Raw genomic sequence first — 16,075 nt, 5'->3', positions numbered from 1 at the left:
TATCAAGGCCACATCTAACTGAATATGGCATCAAGAAACCTTGCAAGATTGGAATTAAAGAAAAATTGGGTGCACAAGTTCTGCTGTTTGGAGTTATGCTGGCATGTAGGAAGATGGTTGCGGATATTGGAGGTCAGTCATCTCAGCTCCAAGATAATTCTGTAGGAGCTCATCAGGGTAGTGCCCTAGGCTCAACTACCTTCAGCTTCTTCATCAATGGTCTTCCCTCCATTATAAAGTCAGAGGTAGGCATGTTCACAAATGATTGAGCAATGTTCAACACTATTTGTGACTCCTTAGATACTGAAGTAGCCTGTGTTCAAATGCAACAAGACGTGGACAATATCCAGGTCTGGACTGGCAAGTGGCAAGTTACATTTGCATCACATAAATGCCAGGCAATGACCATCGCCAATAAGAGGTTGTCTAACCACTGCCCCTTGACATTCAACAGTGTTGCCATCACTGAATCTCCTACTGTCAACATCCTGGGGTTACCATTGATCAGAAACTCAACTGGACTTGGTGCATAAAAACTGACTATATGAGCAGGTCAGAGGCTAGGAATACTGCAGTGAATAGCTCCTCTCCTAACTTCCCAAAGCTCATTCACCATCTTCAAGTCACAACGCAGGGTAATGACAAAATACACCCCACTTGCCTAGATAGGTGCAGCTCCAAAAATATTCCAGAAGCTTGAGGGTGGCACGGTGACACAGTGGTTAGCCTCACAGCACTAGGGTCCCAGGTTCAATTCCAGCCTCGGGCAACTGTCTATGTGGAGTTTGCACATTCTCCCTGTGCCTGTGTGGGATTGCTCTGTTTCCTCCCATGATCCAAAGATGTCCAGGTCAGGTGAATTAGCCATGCTAAATTGCCCATAGCACTATGTGCTTTAGTCAGAGGGAAACGGGTCTGGGTGGGTTACTCTTCTGAGGGTTGGTTGGGCCGAAGGGCCTGTTTCCACCCTGTAGGGAATCTAATCTTTATACAATCCTGGACAAATCAGCCTGCCTGCTTCACACCACATCTACCAACACTTACGCTATCCAGACCAAGGTTCAGTAGCTGCAGTGTGTGCTATCTTCAAGATGCACTGCTGGCATTCACCACAGATCCTTAGACAGTATTGCCCAAACGCATGTCCATTCCCATTTAGAAGGACAAAGGCAGCAGATGCATGGGAATGCTACCAACTGCAAAGCTGAGGTCAAAGGCAGCACCGTGCCCCAGTGCCAGGGACTCGGGTTCGATTCCAGCCTCACGCGACTGTCTATGTGGAGTTTGCACATTCTCCCCATGTCTGTGTGGGTTTCCTCCAGGTGCTCCAGTTTCCTCTCACAGTCCAAAAATGTGCAGGTTAGATGAATTGGAAATGCTAAATTGCCCCTTGTGTACGTTATTAGTCAGAGGTAACTGTAGGTGAATGGGTCTGGGTAGGATACTCTATGGAGAGACGGTGTGAACTTGTTAGGCTGAAGGCCCTGTTTCTACACTGTCGGGATTCCAATTCTAATTCGAAAAAAAGCTACTCACCATCCTGACTTGGAAATATATCACTGTTCCTTCACTGTTGCTGGTTCAAAATCCTGGAATTCCCTCCTTAAGGGCATTGTGGGTCTACTTACAGCATATGAACTGCAGCTCCCCACTACCTTATAAAGCTGAAAATGTGTTGCTGGAAAAGCACAGCAGGTCAGGCAGCATCCAAAGAGCAGGAGAATCGGCATTTCGGCCATGAGCCCTTCTTCAGGAATCCGGATTCCTGAAGAAGGGCTCATGCCCGAAACATCGATTCTCTTGCTCCTTGGATGCTGCCTGACCTGCTGCGCTTTTCCAGCAACACATTTTCAGCTCTGATCTCAAGCATCCGCAGTCCTCACTTTCTTACTACCTTATAAAGGGCAACTACAGATGAGCAGTAAATGTTGGCCATCCAGCAATATCCCATGTCCCATGTGTGAATAAAACAAAGCATTTTGTATAAGTCTAGCAATGAGATCCTTCTTGACTATCAATTAAATGGTCATGACTTCGAGCCTCATTTCTGAGAGTAAATGAAATGCTTAATTCAATAATTACAGTTGATTTTATCTTTAATGACACTGTGGATCCCAAATTGATGGTATGGTCATGGCATCCCCTCTCAGCCAGACCTTGGAAACATTTTTGTTGAATTCCATGAGAAAAGTGTCTTCAAGGGAGTGACCCCAACTTCCTATTCCTTGCATGTTTCCAATATGTAGTTGATGTTTGCTATGTTTGAATCACAGTTCTTTCTTCCTACTTTTGCTTGTCCATTACCCAAACTTTCTACTTTTTTATCATCACAAAACCTTGATTCCATCATTCTGAAGCATTATTTATGCTCAATGTGTGTATGATATCTTTACTAAAATACAGTATTGAAAGATGAACACAATATTCACAAAAGCCTAGCCAATGATTTGTAGAAGCTTTGCATTACCTCTCTTCATTGATTTACAGAGTTAAATAGATTTCAAGCAACTGATGACTGCTAAATCATTTGGATCAAGATTCATCTTTGAAAGCTTGTAGTTTGAAGTGGAATCAATTAGCCCATTAGTGCCAGCAGCCTAGCATCACTGTGTTAGAATGTGTTGTACATCAATTTTGTCACATTTGTGAATGTGAAATGTTCCCTTGACCATGAAAAAGCTATGTTTCTATTATTTATGAAATTCCCATGGATGGGTAGCAGACTCACAAGTGTTCATGACAGAACAGAATTCTCCTATATCTTTGCTATGGTACTGACATAGAAAATGAATGAACATTTACGGAAACTAAACCTTTTCTCAAAATTCTTTATCTGTAATTTTTCCTGCTTTTATTCTGTCAGTTCTTATTTTTATAACTTTGACAAAAACATTTTCTGGGTGAGAACATTGTTGCTTGTGTTTTGATTTTACAATGAGCTAAACTGTTGAAAGTTGCCTGTTAAAAAAGAGGCCAATTGTTTTTGGAGAAGACAGTGTCTGATTATTTAGATCTGCAGGCTTCCAGGTACAGCTCAAGTCAATCTACTATTCAATATTAGGTAATTTAATGTAATGAAGATTTATAGCTCTGGTATGTTTTATATGGAGCTCCAATTTAGCCCTCAGAAAATAACTGCTTAATATAAGGAAATAATTTAAACAGCACTTTTTCTAAATTGATGAGTAAACAATGGTAGTAACTTACATTTTGATTTATGTTCCTGGCAACCCCTTAGGTCACTCAAATTAATTTTACAGCTATTGCACTCGAAAAATATTGTTTTCTTTTTCCTATTTATCACTTCTTATTTGAGAGGAGAGCAATGTCGTAGTTGGTTGTTTTTCATCACGTTAGTAGGTGGCTTGATGCAAAATTATTCCATTGTACATATGCAATTGGAAATCTCTTCCATGCAGCTTAAAGATCTCATTTTAATTCGATTGTTTTCATAGAAGGGCGCAAAATGGTGAGACCCCCATGGAGTATGCGTGATATCCTGGACTCGGTTTTGTAATATGTTCATAAAAACAATTTCTATCCATCATGTTTCATGGCAATACAAGAACTCTTTAAAATTCAGTGCTAGAGAATAAATTTATGAGGGTTCTATCCTCGAGTCTCATGATACACCTGTAGTGGTACCACTGGATTGAAATGAGACACCTGGAAGTAGAAATTTGTGTACAGCCAAATTTGATGGAAACCTAGCAACAACAATAACTTTTGTGCTACTGCAGATGGAGAAGATCCTGGTGAGTCTGGGAGGGGACTGGCAGCAGCCCATATATTCAATATAATCCATTTCTGATTCTCCTGCCTCCACATTCAGCTAAATGAGAACCAAAGAATGAAACTGAAAATAGGAGACTATTACGCTCTTTGTTCTAATGCCAGCTCTTTATTGTAGATACCAGTGGTATTGTACCTAGCGGTACTGTTGCTGGGCTGTTTATCCAAAATAATGTTCTGGGGAGCTGGGTTCAAATCCTGCCACAGCAGATGGTGGAATTTGAATTCTAATGATGGCCATGAATCCATTGTCGACTGTCTGATTCACTAATGTCCATCGGGGAAAGAAACTGCTAATCTAACCTTATCTGACTTACATGTGTCTCTAGACCCACAGCAATGTGGTTGACTCTTAACTGCCCTCTGAGCAATTAGGAATGGGCAGTTAATGCTGGCCTAGCCAGACAGCTTCATCCCATGAATTAATTTTTAAAAAGCTGTTCCACTAGTTATTTCTCTTAGCCCTCATTTGTTTTCCTCTTCAAACATTCATTCAATGTTACTATTCAGTCAGCTTCCATAAGTCCTGCAGGCATTGTATTTCAGATCACAAAGTTCACTGTGTAAAATGTGTTTGCCTGCATTCCCTCTGGTTTGTTTGTCAATCGCATTAAATCTATGCCCTATTTTCTGTTTTCCTTTCTACCACTGAAAACCATTTTTCTTATCTACTTTATCAAAGTCATTCATGATTTTGAACATCTCTATCAAATCACCTTCCCTGTCGTACTTCTCAACTTAGAGTCATAGAGATGTACAGCACAGAAAAGAACACTTCAGTCCAATTCATCATGCCAACCAGATACAGTCCCACCTGCCAGCACCTGGCCCTTTTCCCTCCAAACACTTCCTATTCATATATCCATCCAGATGCCTTTTAAATTGTACCAGCCTCCACCACTTCCTCTGGCAGCTCATTCCATACACATACCACCCTTTGTGTGCAAAAGTTTCCCCTTAGGTCTCTTTTATGTCTTTCCCCTCTTACCCTAAACCTGTGCCCTCTAGGTCTGGACTCCCCCACCCCAGGGAAGAGACTTTGTCTATCTATCCTATCCATGCCCCTCATAATTTTATAAACCTCTATAAGGTCACCCTTCAACCTCTGACGCTGAAGGGAAAACAGCCCCTGCCTATCTAACCTCTCCCTATAGCTCAAATCTTCCAATCCTGGTGACATCATTGTTAAATCTTTTCTGAACCCTTTCAAGTTTCACAACATCCTTCCGATAGGAAGGTGGCCAGAATTGCATGCAATATTCCAAAAGTGGCCTAACCAATGTCCTATACTGCCACAATTCTTGTACTCAATGCCCACTAAAGGAAAGCATATCAAATGCCTCCTTCACTATGCTATCTACCTGCGACTCCACTTTCAAGGAGCTATGAACTTGCACTTCAAGGTCTCTTTGTTCAGCAATATTCCCTAGGAACTTGCCCTTAAGTGTATAAGTCCTGCCAAGATTTGCTTTCCCAAAATGTAGTACCTCGCATTTATCTAAATTAAAATCCATCTGCCACTTCTCAGCCCGTTGGCCCATGTAATCAAGATCCCATTGCAAGCTCTACACCTCCAATTTTGTTGTCATCTGCAAACCTACTAACTATACATTAGTAACTTACACTCACATCTTAAACTCACATCCAAATCCTTGTAGCACTCCACTCGTCACAGGCCTCCAGTCTGAAAAAAAGTCGTCCACCACCACCCTCTGTCTTCTACCTTTGAGCCAGTTCTGTATACAGATGGCTAGTTCTCCCTGTATTCCATGAGATCTAACCTTGCTAACCAGTCTCCCATTGGGAACCTTGTCAAACACTGCACTGAAGTCCATATAGATCACACCTACCGCTCTGCCCTCATCAATACTCTTTGTTACTTCTTCAAAAAACTCAATCAACTTTGTGAGACATGATTTCCCACACACAAGGCCATGTTGACTATCCCTAATCAGCCCCAGCCTTTCCAAATACGTGTACATCCTGTCCTTCAGGACTTCCTCCAACAACTTGCTACCACTGACGTCAGAGTCACAGGTCTATAGTCCCCTGGCTTGTCCTTGCCACCCTTCTTAAACAGTGGCACCATGTTTGCCAACCTCCAGTCTTCCGGCACCTCACCTGTGACTATCAATGATACAAATATCTCAGCAAGGAGCCCAGCAATCATTTCTCTAGCTTCCCACAGGGTTCTAGGGTACATCTGATCAGGTTCTAGGAATTTATCCACTTATATGTGTATCAAGGCATCCAGCACTTCCTCCTCTGTAATCTGGACATTTTTCAAGATTTCACCATCTATTTCCCTCCATTCTATATCTTCCATCTCTTTCTCCACAGTAAACACTGATACAAAATACTTGTTTAGTATCTCCCCCACCTCCTGCAGCTCATCACAAAGGCCACCTTGCTGATCTTTGAGGGGCCCTATTCACTCCGTAGTTACCCTTTTGTCCTTAACGTATTTGTAAAAACGCTTTGGATTCTCCTTAACTCTATATGGCAAAGCCCTAAAAGTCCCTTTTTTGCCCTCCTGATTTCCCTCTTCAATTTACCCCTACTGCCTTTCTCCTGTAGTAAGGGTTCTTCAATCTTTCTGCATACTTGACCACGCAAGTAGACAGGGTAATGAAGAAGGGACATGGCTTGCTTGCATGTATTGGTCAGGGAATTGAGTACAAAAGTCAGGATGTCATGTTGTAGTTTCATCAGACTTTGGTTAGACCACACTTGGAGTATTGCATTCAGTTCTGGCTGCCGCATTACTAGAAGGATGTGGAAGCTTTAGAGAAGGTGCAGAAGAGGTTTACAAGGATGCTTCCTGGATTAGAGGAATTAACTATTAGGAGATACTGGAAAAACGTGGGTTGTTTTCTCTGGAGTGGCGGAGGCTGAAAAGAGACGTGATAGGAGTTTATAAAATTGAGATGTTTAGATAAGGTTGATGGTCAGAAGCTTTTTCCCCAGAGTTGAAATGTCTAATACTGGGGGCATGTGTTTAAAGTGAGAGGGGGAAAGTTCAACGGAGATGTGGGGGACAAGTCTTTTTTACACAGATTGGAGGAGTGTGGAACATACTGCCAGCAGGGGTGATGGTGGAGGCAGATATATTGGGGCATTTAAGAGACTTTTAAATAAGCACATGAATATGCGTAGACCAAGGGCAGGTAGAAGGATTAGTTTAACTTAGCGTCATGTTTGGCACAACATTGTGGGCTGACGCATCCGTTCCTGCACTGTATAGTTCTGTGTTCTATAACTGAAATCCCTCATCTCTAATTCCATTCCAAATGAATTTTAAAACAGATAAATGTGAGGAACTAAATTTTGGTAAGACAAATACGCAAATCACATGTTGCTTCGAAATTCCTCCCACAGTCCAAAAATGTGCGGCTTAGGTGAATTAGCCATACTAAATTGCCCGTAGTGTTAGGTGGAGGGGTACATGTAAGGGAATGGGTCTGGGTGGTTTGCACTTTGGCGGGTCGGTTTGGACTTGTTGGGCTGAAGGGCCTGTTTCCACACTGTAAGTAATCTCATCTAATCTAATCTAAAATGGATACAGGAGCTAATGAATTTTAGTGGGGAATACAGACATACAGGTTAGTAAAAATAGCAATGCAGCTTAGTATGGCTATTTAGAAAAGGTGAGACATGCACTAGGGTTTACTTCTAGAGGGATAGAATTGTGAAGTGGAGAATTTTATGCAAAACTGATTATGCCTTGATTATTTTGAGCAATTCTCTTTGCTGTAGTACAAAAAGAATATAGAGGGATTGGAGAGGATGCAAGTATGATTCACAAGGATGGCCTCAGAAGTGTGAGGCATACTTATCAGGAATGGATTACTCTGTTCAATAGAGAAGAATGAAGAAAACCTTCAAAGTCTGTCAGGTTTTAGTAGAGTGTGTTTCCCCTTGTGAGGAAGAGCAAAATATGAATATTAAATGCTTACCAGGAAATCAAATAGGAAATTCAAAGCAAACTTCTTTATCTAAAGTATGAGATGAAGTGAGATGCATACTATAGATACATCTAATTGGAGGTTAGATTTGTATAAAAGGGAAAAGGATGTTTATGCCAAGAGTTAAGCGATGAAGAATTGGAAAAGACCAATGTAGAGTATAAATCCAGCATGGCCTGATTGGCTGAAGGCCTGCTCTTCACTTTGTGTTCTAAATAATTTTATCAATTTAATTTGAGTAAATCTTCTCTGCATTGTCTACATGATGTTGAAATCTTTCCTAAATTCTGAGGACACAGGTAAAATGACACTCAAGCTGAGGCCTAAACATATTTGATAAATCTTTAGCCATATTCTCCAGCTTCATTATCCAAAATGCAACTTGTCTTGCCAGCTTTCAAGCCTTTGTGCATTCTTTCACTGTCTTCTCCATTCATCAATGTCTTTTCAAACTATTATTTTCTTTCTGTTGCCTCTCCTCATTCTTCCAGAATAAAATGGTTCCCTTCATATTTGTGTTACAAACTTAATTTAGCTTTTTATTCATTCATCCATGGGATTGGGCATTGCTTTCTAAGCAATCCCTAATTGTCCACAGGGCAGTTACGAGTACACACATTGCTGCAGGTCTGGAGATTCATAAAAGCTGGATCTATATTGATGGCAGCTTCCTTCCCAAAGGACACTGGTCAACCAGATGGATTTTCACAATGACCAGGAGTAAATACATGGTTGCATTAAGCAGCGTCTGTTCATTTTATAGTCTAGGTCCTTTTAAGTTCTATACCACCTCCTTATTGTGTACAAAACTTCCAACTTTAATATCTGCACAATTTGAAAATAAACCCTGCAAGTTCAGATAAGTCATTTATTACAAAGGGACACAGTGGGTTGCTTGAAAAAAATGACATTAGTGGGAGAGGTAATATGAAGATCAGCTGTTCACCACTACTCTCTGCTTCCTTAACTCAATTTTTTTACCTCATGACCACTGTCTCTTTCATCCCTCAAGCTTTCATTTTGCAAGCATATCTTTTATGTGGGAACTTGTTGAAACATCTTTCTATAGCCCATTGAAAACAACACCCACTGCATGATCCTCATCAACCCTTTTCTGTTACTTAATTACCGGTGTCTTTCCTTTAATTTCAGCAGCCTTCAATCCTCTCTTTAAAGCTATTTTCAGGCTGCTTGATTGGCATCTTATCCACATTCAACATTCACTTCCTTCACCTTTGCCAAGTGGCAGCAATGTGTACTATCTACAAGTTATTTAGATTAGATTAGATTACCTATAGTGTGGAAACAGGCCTTTCGGCCCAACAAGTCCATGCCGACCCTCCGAAGAGTACCCACACCGACCCATTTCCCTCTAACTAATGCTATGGGCAATTTAGAATGGCCAGTTCATCTGACCTCCATATCTTTGGACTGTGGGAGGAAACCAGAGCACCTGGAGAAAACCACAGACACGAACGGGGAGAATGTGCAAACTCCGCACAGACAGTTACTCAAGGCTGGAATTGAACCTGGGTCCCTGGCGCTGTGAGGTAGCAGTGCCCATATACCACAATAAATTGCCACATTTCCTTCAACAGCATCTTCGAAACCCAAGATTTCTACCACATAGAATGACGAGGCCAGCAGATGCATGGGAACACCATGACCTCCAAATTCCATTTCAGATAGTATGCAAACTTGACTTGTAAATATATCGCTGTGGCTGGGACAAAATGTTCGAACTCCCTTCTTCACAGCACTGACTGTGTTCTTGCATCCCAAGGACTGTAACTGTTCAAGAAGGCAGTTCACCACTTTTTCAGAGCAATTAAGGAGGGGCAATAATTGCTGCTTTTGCCAGTGATGCACACATCCCTTGAACAATTTGAGAAAATAAAAAGAATGAGGGTCACCTAGCTTGGTTGGCCTACTCAGAACCAACACCATTCTCGAAACATTGGGCTGAATCCATCTGCGTTGCAATAATTCTCCCCGATGTCCTTGTTGTTCCTTCCGTCAGTAGTTCCAAACAGCAATGCAGATTAACTGGTTGGGGATTACGTTTCATCTTAATCGTGCCTGTGAAGAAAGCTAGATGAACAATTTGTTTGATTCTGTCATGGGATGTGAGCATTGCTGGCTAGGCCAGCATTTAGTGGAAGAATCCCATTTACTGGCGCAAGAGCTTTTGCAGTGATAAGCCACATACGCTTAAAACCTCAAATGTTAAGTTGTCTACTAATCTGAGTCTAGTTTGTTTCAAAAGGATCACTTAAGGCAGTATCTAGAAATTCAATGAGCCCAACATGCAAAAGCTTATGGCCCTGAGCAATAAAACATAGATAAATACTGCACCATTCCAAGCAAAAAGTTATATTTGAATTCTGCTTTTGTGTTCCTTGTCTTCTATTTTGAAAGCAGCTAATGATGCAGTGGGCCTTTGCAGTAATATAGAAAATGGTTTATTTTATGTTTAACCAAAGGATCTGAATATGTATTCTCTTTGGAGATTGTTGCCTAAATTGCAATTATATGTACTGCAAGCGAATATTGTCAGTATGTGTCACATTCACACACTTACAAGTGCAATTAACTTTGTGTGCTAGAATGCTGCTTCATCAGAATTGTACAGGATGCAAACTGATTTAGCCAAATAAGCCACTCAAGTTATTTCTGTGAATAGTTATTTTTATTAGAGAAACATATGCAAGAAACAAAGCTTGCCTTTGATGTTAAAACTATTTGTCAATGTAACATAAGGCATACATAAAAAAAGTTATCCAAGAAATAAACTGTACTTTGTAGATAGTTTCACAAGGATTACTTGAAAATACTTCATGGCTTTTAATAATCACTATCAGAGTGAAGAAATACAGTTACTTCATATTCTCGAAGTATTAGCACAATTTGTGGTCCCAGCAGATTTGGGATCCTTGATCACAGCAAAACTGTCAGTGCAAAGTTTAAAAAGACAAGCGAAAGCTGGGTTTATGGTTAGGACGAGGACAGAAGAGGGAGGGAGCCTGTTTAGTGGAGAATTATGGTTTTTACGTTAATTACGCGAATCTGGGGGTATGCTCATTTGTAAGAGCAACACCTGACCTTCTTACCATTATACATCTTCCCCTGAACTGTCTACCACTTTACAGTGGTCAGCAAAATCTGCCAGGCAGCCTGCCTCCACTTCGAATTATTCAGGCCTGGAAGTGGCCAACTAATGATGAAGGGTTATTGGACTTGACATCTTAACTCTGTTATTCTGTTCACAGATGCTGCCACACCTGCTGAGTTTGTCCAGCATTTTGTTTTTTTTTGATCTGGTTAAGTACCTCGTTCTCTTTCTGCGTAATTTTAGCCTTGGCACAGGGAGGCCCACATCAGACGGATAGCACAGCAACTTTACATCTCCGGGACATATGCATCAAACACTCCACCACCCAGTGGCTGAACACTTCAACTCCCCCTCCCACTCCACCAAAGGCATGTAAATCCTGGGCCACCTCCACCACCGAGTTCTAGCCACCTGATGCCTGAAGGAAAAACACCTCATCTTCTGCCTTGCGACCCTACAACCACACAGGATAAATGTCAATTTCACCAGTTTCCTGGTCTCCCCTCCCCCCCAATTTATCTGAAATCCACCCCTCCAATTCGGCACTGTCCTACCTGTCCATCTTCCTTTCCATCTATCCACTCCACCCTCTTCTCTGACCTATCACCATCACCCCTCACCTTCATCTACCTATCACCTTCCCAACTACCTCCCCTCCCCCCCCCCCAAGCCTCACACCCCTCCCATTTATCTATCAGCTCTTTTGGGTCCCCCCAACATTCCTGGTGAAGAGCTTATGCTTGAAACATCAACCCACCTCCACAGATGTTGTCTGACCAGCTGTGCTTTTGCAGCACAGTACTGATTGTCTCTGATCTCCAGCATCTGCAGTGCTCATCTTCTCCTGCTTTTACTGCATGGCTGATTAAGCATGGCAGAGTGGGGAGGAGATTCCTTATTGGGAGCCCACATGTCTCTGCTTCCTCTCTATTCGAGGAACATCCTCAAAATGAAATATAGCCTTTTAACCATCCCATCCCAGCCTCTCAAACATTCCCTTCTCCCTGCCTCACTCACATCACTGTGATCTGTCAACTAAACCCTGCTAATTAGCCAGACTTACCAGTCTTCTCCACCACCTTTTATTCAGGGTCCACCTGTCGTCCCAGTAGTGGCTGGAATTATAATTTAGTTGGATGCTCTGTAAGATAGGACATTTTGATGGGGACAGAAACCTTAATCTTAGTAATTAACATTGTTTTCTGTGTAAAATGGCTGCAGACATCTGATTGATGTTTTAGTCAGGGATTGGGAGCTTCATGCAGGGGATACAGAGCCTTTTAAAATTCAACCTGACAGGGTAAGATGTGTAAGGATGGGACATATTAACTGATCAGATAAAACAATTTGCAAATCCCATGACGCTATTGATTTTATTAACTTGGTTTTATTTAATTTGTAACATTTGAGGCAAAAGTAAATAGCCTTGCTTTGAATAAAACACATGCTAATTGTAACAGAGCAAATGACAATTAGTAAATATTTATGTTTAAACGATGTTATATTTTATTGTAAGCATAGATAGTACTTCGCTGAATAATTTTTGTTCTTTGTCCTCCCAGATATAAATGAATGTGAGTTTGAGCCCTGCAGAAATGGTGGTATTTGTACTGATCTCATTGCAAACTATTCCTGCGAGTGTCCAGGAGAATTCATGGGCCGAAACTGCCAATACAGTAAGTAATGTGCTTTCTGAATGATTAATATGACCTACAACATCTAGAAATATTCCAAAAGTAATGTGACTTTATTACAGTAATAGTTGCTCTCCTGTGAAAATCAAGGGCAAGTTTAGAATTCAGACTAAGTAGGTTTAAGAATATGGGGATAATTTGATTGAACCAAGAAGTTGGATCTGGAAATGAATTACGAGGCCAATGAAGAAAGGGGAGAGACATGGGGAGACAAAGAGTGTTGACAGAACTTCAAAGTTAAGACATTGATCAACAAAAAAATATTGGACACCCATCATAGACCACCATAAAGTGTGAGAGAAATAGATTGTAGATAACTGAGAGGTTTTCACAATCAAACTATAATAACAAAAAACTTTGATCAGAAAAATGACTGCATATAAAAGAAATCTAGAGATGATCAGAATTGGAAAAAAAATGTTCTTATTACGAGTGATTTAAAGAAAAAATCTGACCCTGATTTGGAAAAATCATTATCCAATGATGTTTACAATCAAATATTTTGCAGTCAGAATGTGCAAAAGGAAACCTAATGAATTGTTTGAAGATGAAACAGTAGATTAGTGGAAAGATAATTATGCATGAGATGGATACACTACTAATTAAAAACAAGAATAAAGGAACTGTTTTTAAACCCACAGTTCTGTAGAAAATTTAAGAGATTTGAACAAACCAGTCTGCTAATAAAGACCTATGATAATGTTCAGTACAGAAGAAAAACAGTGCAACAAAGTAAAAATGAATATTAAAAGAGGCCAGAAATTGTGAAAAAAGGTGGTCAACAGACAAGGATGTAAAACTTCTAAAATGTTATTACGAAGAAAAACAAAGTCAAAACAATTGTCAAACCACTTAGAGATGAAGTTGATAGCTGATGGATTTCATGAATAGCAAAGGTTTTACTCTGTTCTCACAACAGAAAATGAAGGCAGGGTGGAGGAAGATGTAGAAGACAATCTAACTGATGTAGATAATGACATACTTATGAGGAGTTAAAGTTGATAATTCATTAAGCTCAGGTCAGCACACACCCCAGAATACTGAGAAGTCTGTGAGATAATAGCATCTGCCAACCATAATTTTTCAAAACCATTTTGAGAAGCATATCAAATGAAAGGGGTAGAAGGTGGCAAATTCTATACTGCAGTTCAAAAAAGGCAAAATAATTATTTGTATAATTATAGACCAGTTAGCCTCACTTGAACAATGTGAAAACTGCTAGAGACTATAATGAATGGTTATTTAAACAGCATGAGCCAATAAGGGTCTGGTGACATGGATACGGAAAGCTCATCTGACAAGCTGACACAAATTATAGATCTCTGTCACATTTTCTATTGTTTTTCATCTACATAAATAGTGGGATGTTGAAAATTTGAGGACAATATCTTAGAGAACATGGCTATCTGAGATAAAATCCAAGAGGTATAAACAAGCCAGAGGAGACGGAAGATATGTGGTAACTTAAATAAATCTGAAATTATACATTGTTTGATAAAGATTAGGCAACAGAAATATTTCCTAACTGGTAAATTTTCAGTGGAGAGGAAGAACAAAGAAAAGCTGAAGAAACCTAAAAGAGGTAAAAGAAATTCTAGATTACATATTACGAGATTGAGATGTACATTTTCCTTTTGATCAAAGTTTGTGAGAAGATTTGTAGCTCAGGTGCTCGTTGTTGTGGTTCTATTCGCCGAGCTGGGAGTTTTTGTTGCAAACATTTCGTCCCCTTTCTAGGTGACATCTTCAGTGCTTGGGAGCCTCCTGTGAAGTGCTCCTGTGCTGATTCCTACAGCATTTATATTGGTTTGAATCTGCCGCTTCCGGTTGTCAGTTGCTGTCCGCTGCAGTGGTCAGTATATAGGGTCGATATACCGACCACTGCAGCGGACAGCAACTGACAACCGGAAGCGGCAGATTCAAACCAGTATAAATGCCGGAGGAATCAGCACAGAAGTGCTTCACAGGAGGCTCCCAAGCACTGAAGATGTCACCTAGAAAGGGGACGAAACGTTTGCAACAAAAACTCACAGCTCGGCGAACAGAACCACAACAATTTTCCTTTTGAACAATGTAAAGCATCTGTAATATTCAGCAAATCACACATCATTTGAGAAAAAAAAATAATCACCAGACGTTTTTCTTCCTTTTGTCTCTTGGCCAATCCTTTGATATGTTTGTGGTATATATCATGTTTCACAAGCATTTAAGCATGTTACAAACGGTGGCAAGCAATCATTTGCTGCTGACTTGTATGATCTTGGGAATATGGCCTTTCCCATCATCTCGGGACCAGACATTGAAAGAGAATACAATAACCCCCTTATTAATCACAGGAACTAAAACGCATAAGCAATAATATAAATGTGACTATTGAAACTATTATCTTACAGACACAGAACAGGTTAGCCAGAGATGTAGTTATATCTTATCAAAAAGGTCACGAGTTGCATCAGTTTTGTTTCGCTATTGTTTTTTCCCATTGTTCTTTCATTAATATAATGATGCAAAAAACAGCTTAAATTGTGCCAATTCAAACACTCTTAAAAAGGACCTCATGTCCAAGAATCCACTGTGACAATCAACCTTGCTATTTGCACAAAAGTAGGTGATAACCCAGTGATATTATTGATGAAGTGTTAATGTAGAGGTGAAAAGTGTGGTGTTGGAAAAGCACAGCCAGTCAGGCAGCATCCGAGGAGCAGGAGAGTCAAAGTTTCAAGCATAAGCACTTCATCAGGAATGAGGGGGTGGTCAAGGGGGCTGAGAGATTAATGGGTGGGGGTGGTGCTGTGGGGGAAGTGAGCTGGGAATGCTTAAAGTAGATGAAGGTTAGGGTGAAGATGATAGAGTCATAGAGATGTACAGCATGGAAACAGACCCTTCGGTCCAACCTGTCCATGCCAACCAGATATACCAACCCAATCTAGCCCCACCTGCCAGCACTAGCCCACATCCAAACTCTTCCTACTCATATACCCATCCAAATGCCTCTTGAATGTTACAATTGTACCAGCCTCCATCACTTCCTCTGGCAGCTCATTCCATACACGTACCAACCTCTGTATGAAAAAGTTGCCCCTTATATCTCATTTATATCTTTCCCCTCTCACCCTAAACTTATGCCCTCTAGTTCTGGATTCCCCAACCCCAGGGAAAAGACTTTGCCTATTTACCCTATCCATGCCCCTCATAATTTTGTAAACCTCTATAAGGTCACCCCTCAGCCTCCGATGCTCCAGGGAAAACAGCCCCAGCCTGTTCAGCCTCTCCCTGTAGCTCAAATCCTCCAACCTTGGCAACATCCTTGTAAATCTTTTGTGAACCCTTTCCAGTTTCACAACATTTTTCTGATAGGAAGGAGACCAGAATTGCATGCAATATTCCAACAGTGGCCTAACCAATGTCCTGTACAGCCACAATATGACTTCCCAACTCCTCTACTCACTACTCTGACCAATAAAAGAAAGCATACCAAACACCTTTTTAACTATCCTCTCTATGTGCGACTC

The 16,075-nt window shown here is 40.8% G+C and overlaps 1 protein-coding gene across 4 annotated transcripts in view; it reads left to right on the top strand.

The window, feature by feature from the left end:
• LOC132827416 (EGF-like repeat and discoidin I-like domain-containing protein 3) overlaps positions 1-16,075 on the top strand; it is a 203,588-nt gene that overhangs the window by 105,525 nt on the left and 81,988 nt on the right. For all 4 annotated transcript variants that reach the window (XM_060844111.1, XM_060844120.1, XM_060844101.1 and 1 more), the window contains one exon: positions 12,432-12,545. In XM_060844111.1, coding sequence (XP_060700094.1) covers positions 12,432-12,545 — 114 coding nt within the window. The remainder of the gene's footprint in view (positions 1-12,431; positions 12,546-16,075) is intronic.

Source organism: Hemiscyllium ocellatum, chromosome 2 (assembly GCF_020745735.1).
Source record: "Hemiscyllium ocellatum isolate sHemOce1 chromosome 2, sHemOce1.pat.X.cur, whole genome shotgun sequence".
NCBI classification, from domain to species: domain Eukaryota; kingdom Metazoa; phylum Chordata; class Chondrichthyes; order Orectolobiformes; family Hemiscylliidae; genus Hemiscyllium; species Hemiscyllium ocellatum.
This window is presented reverse-complemented; position numbering and strand designations above follow the sequence as displayed.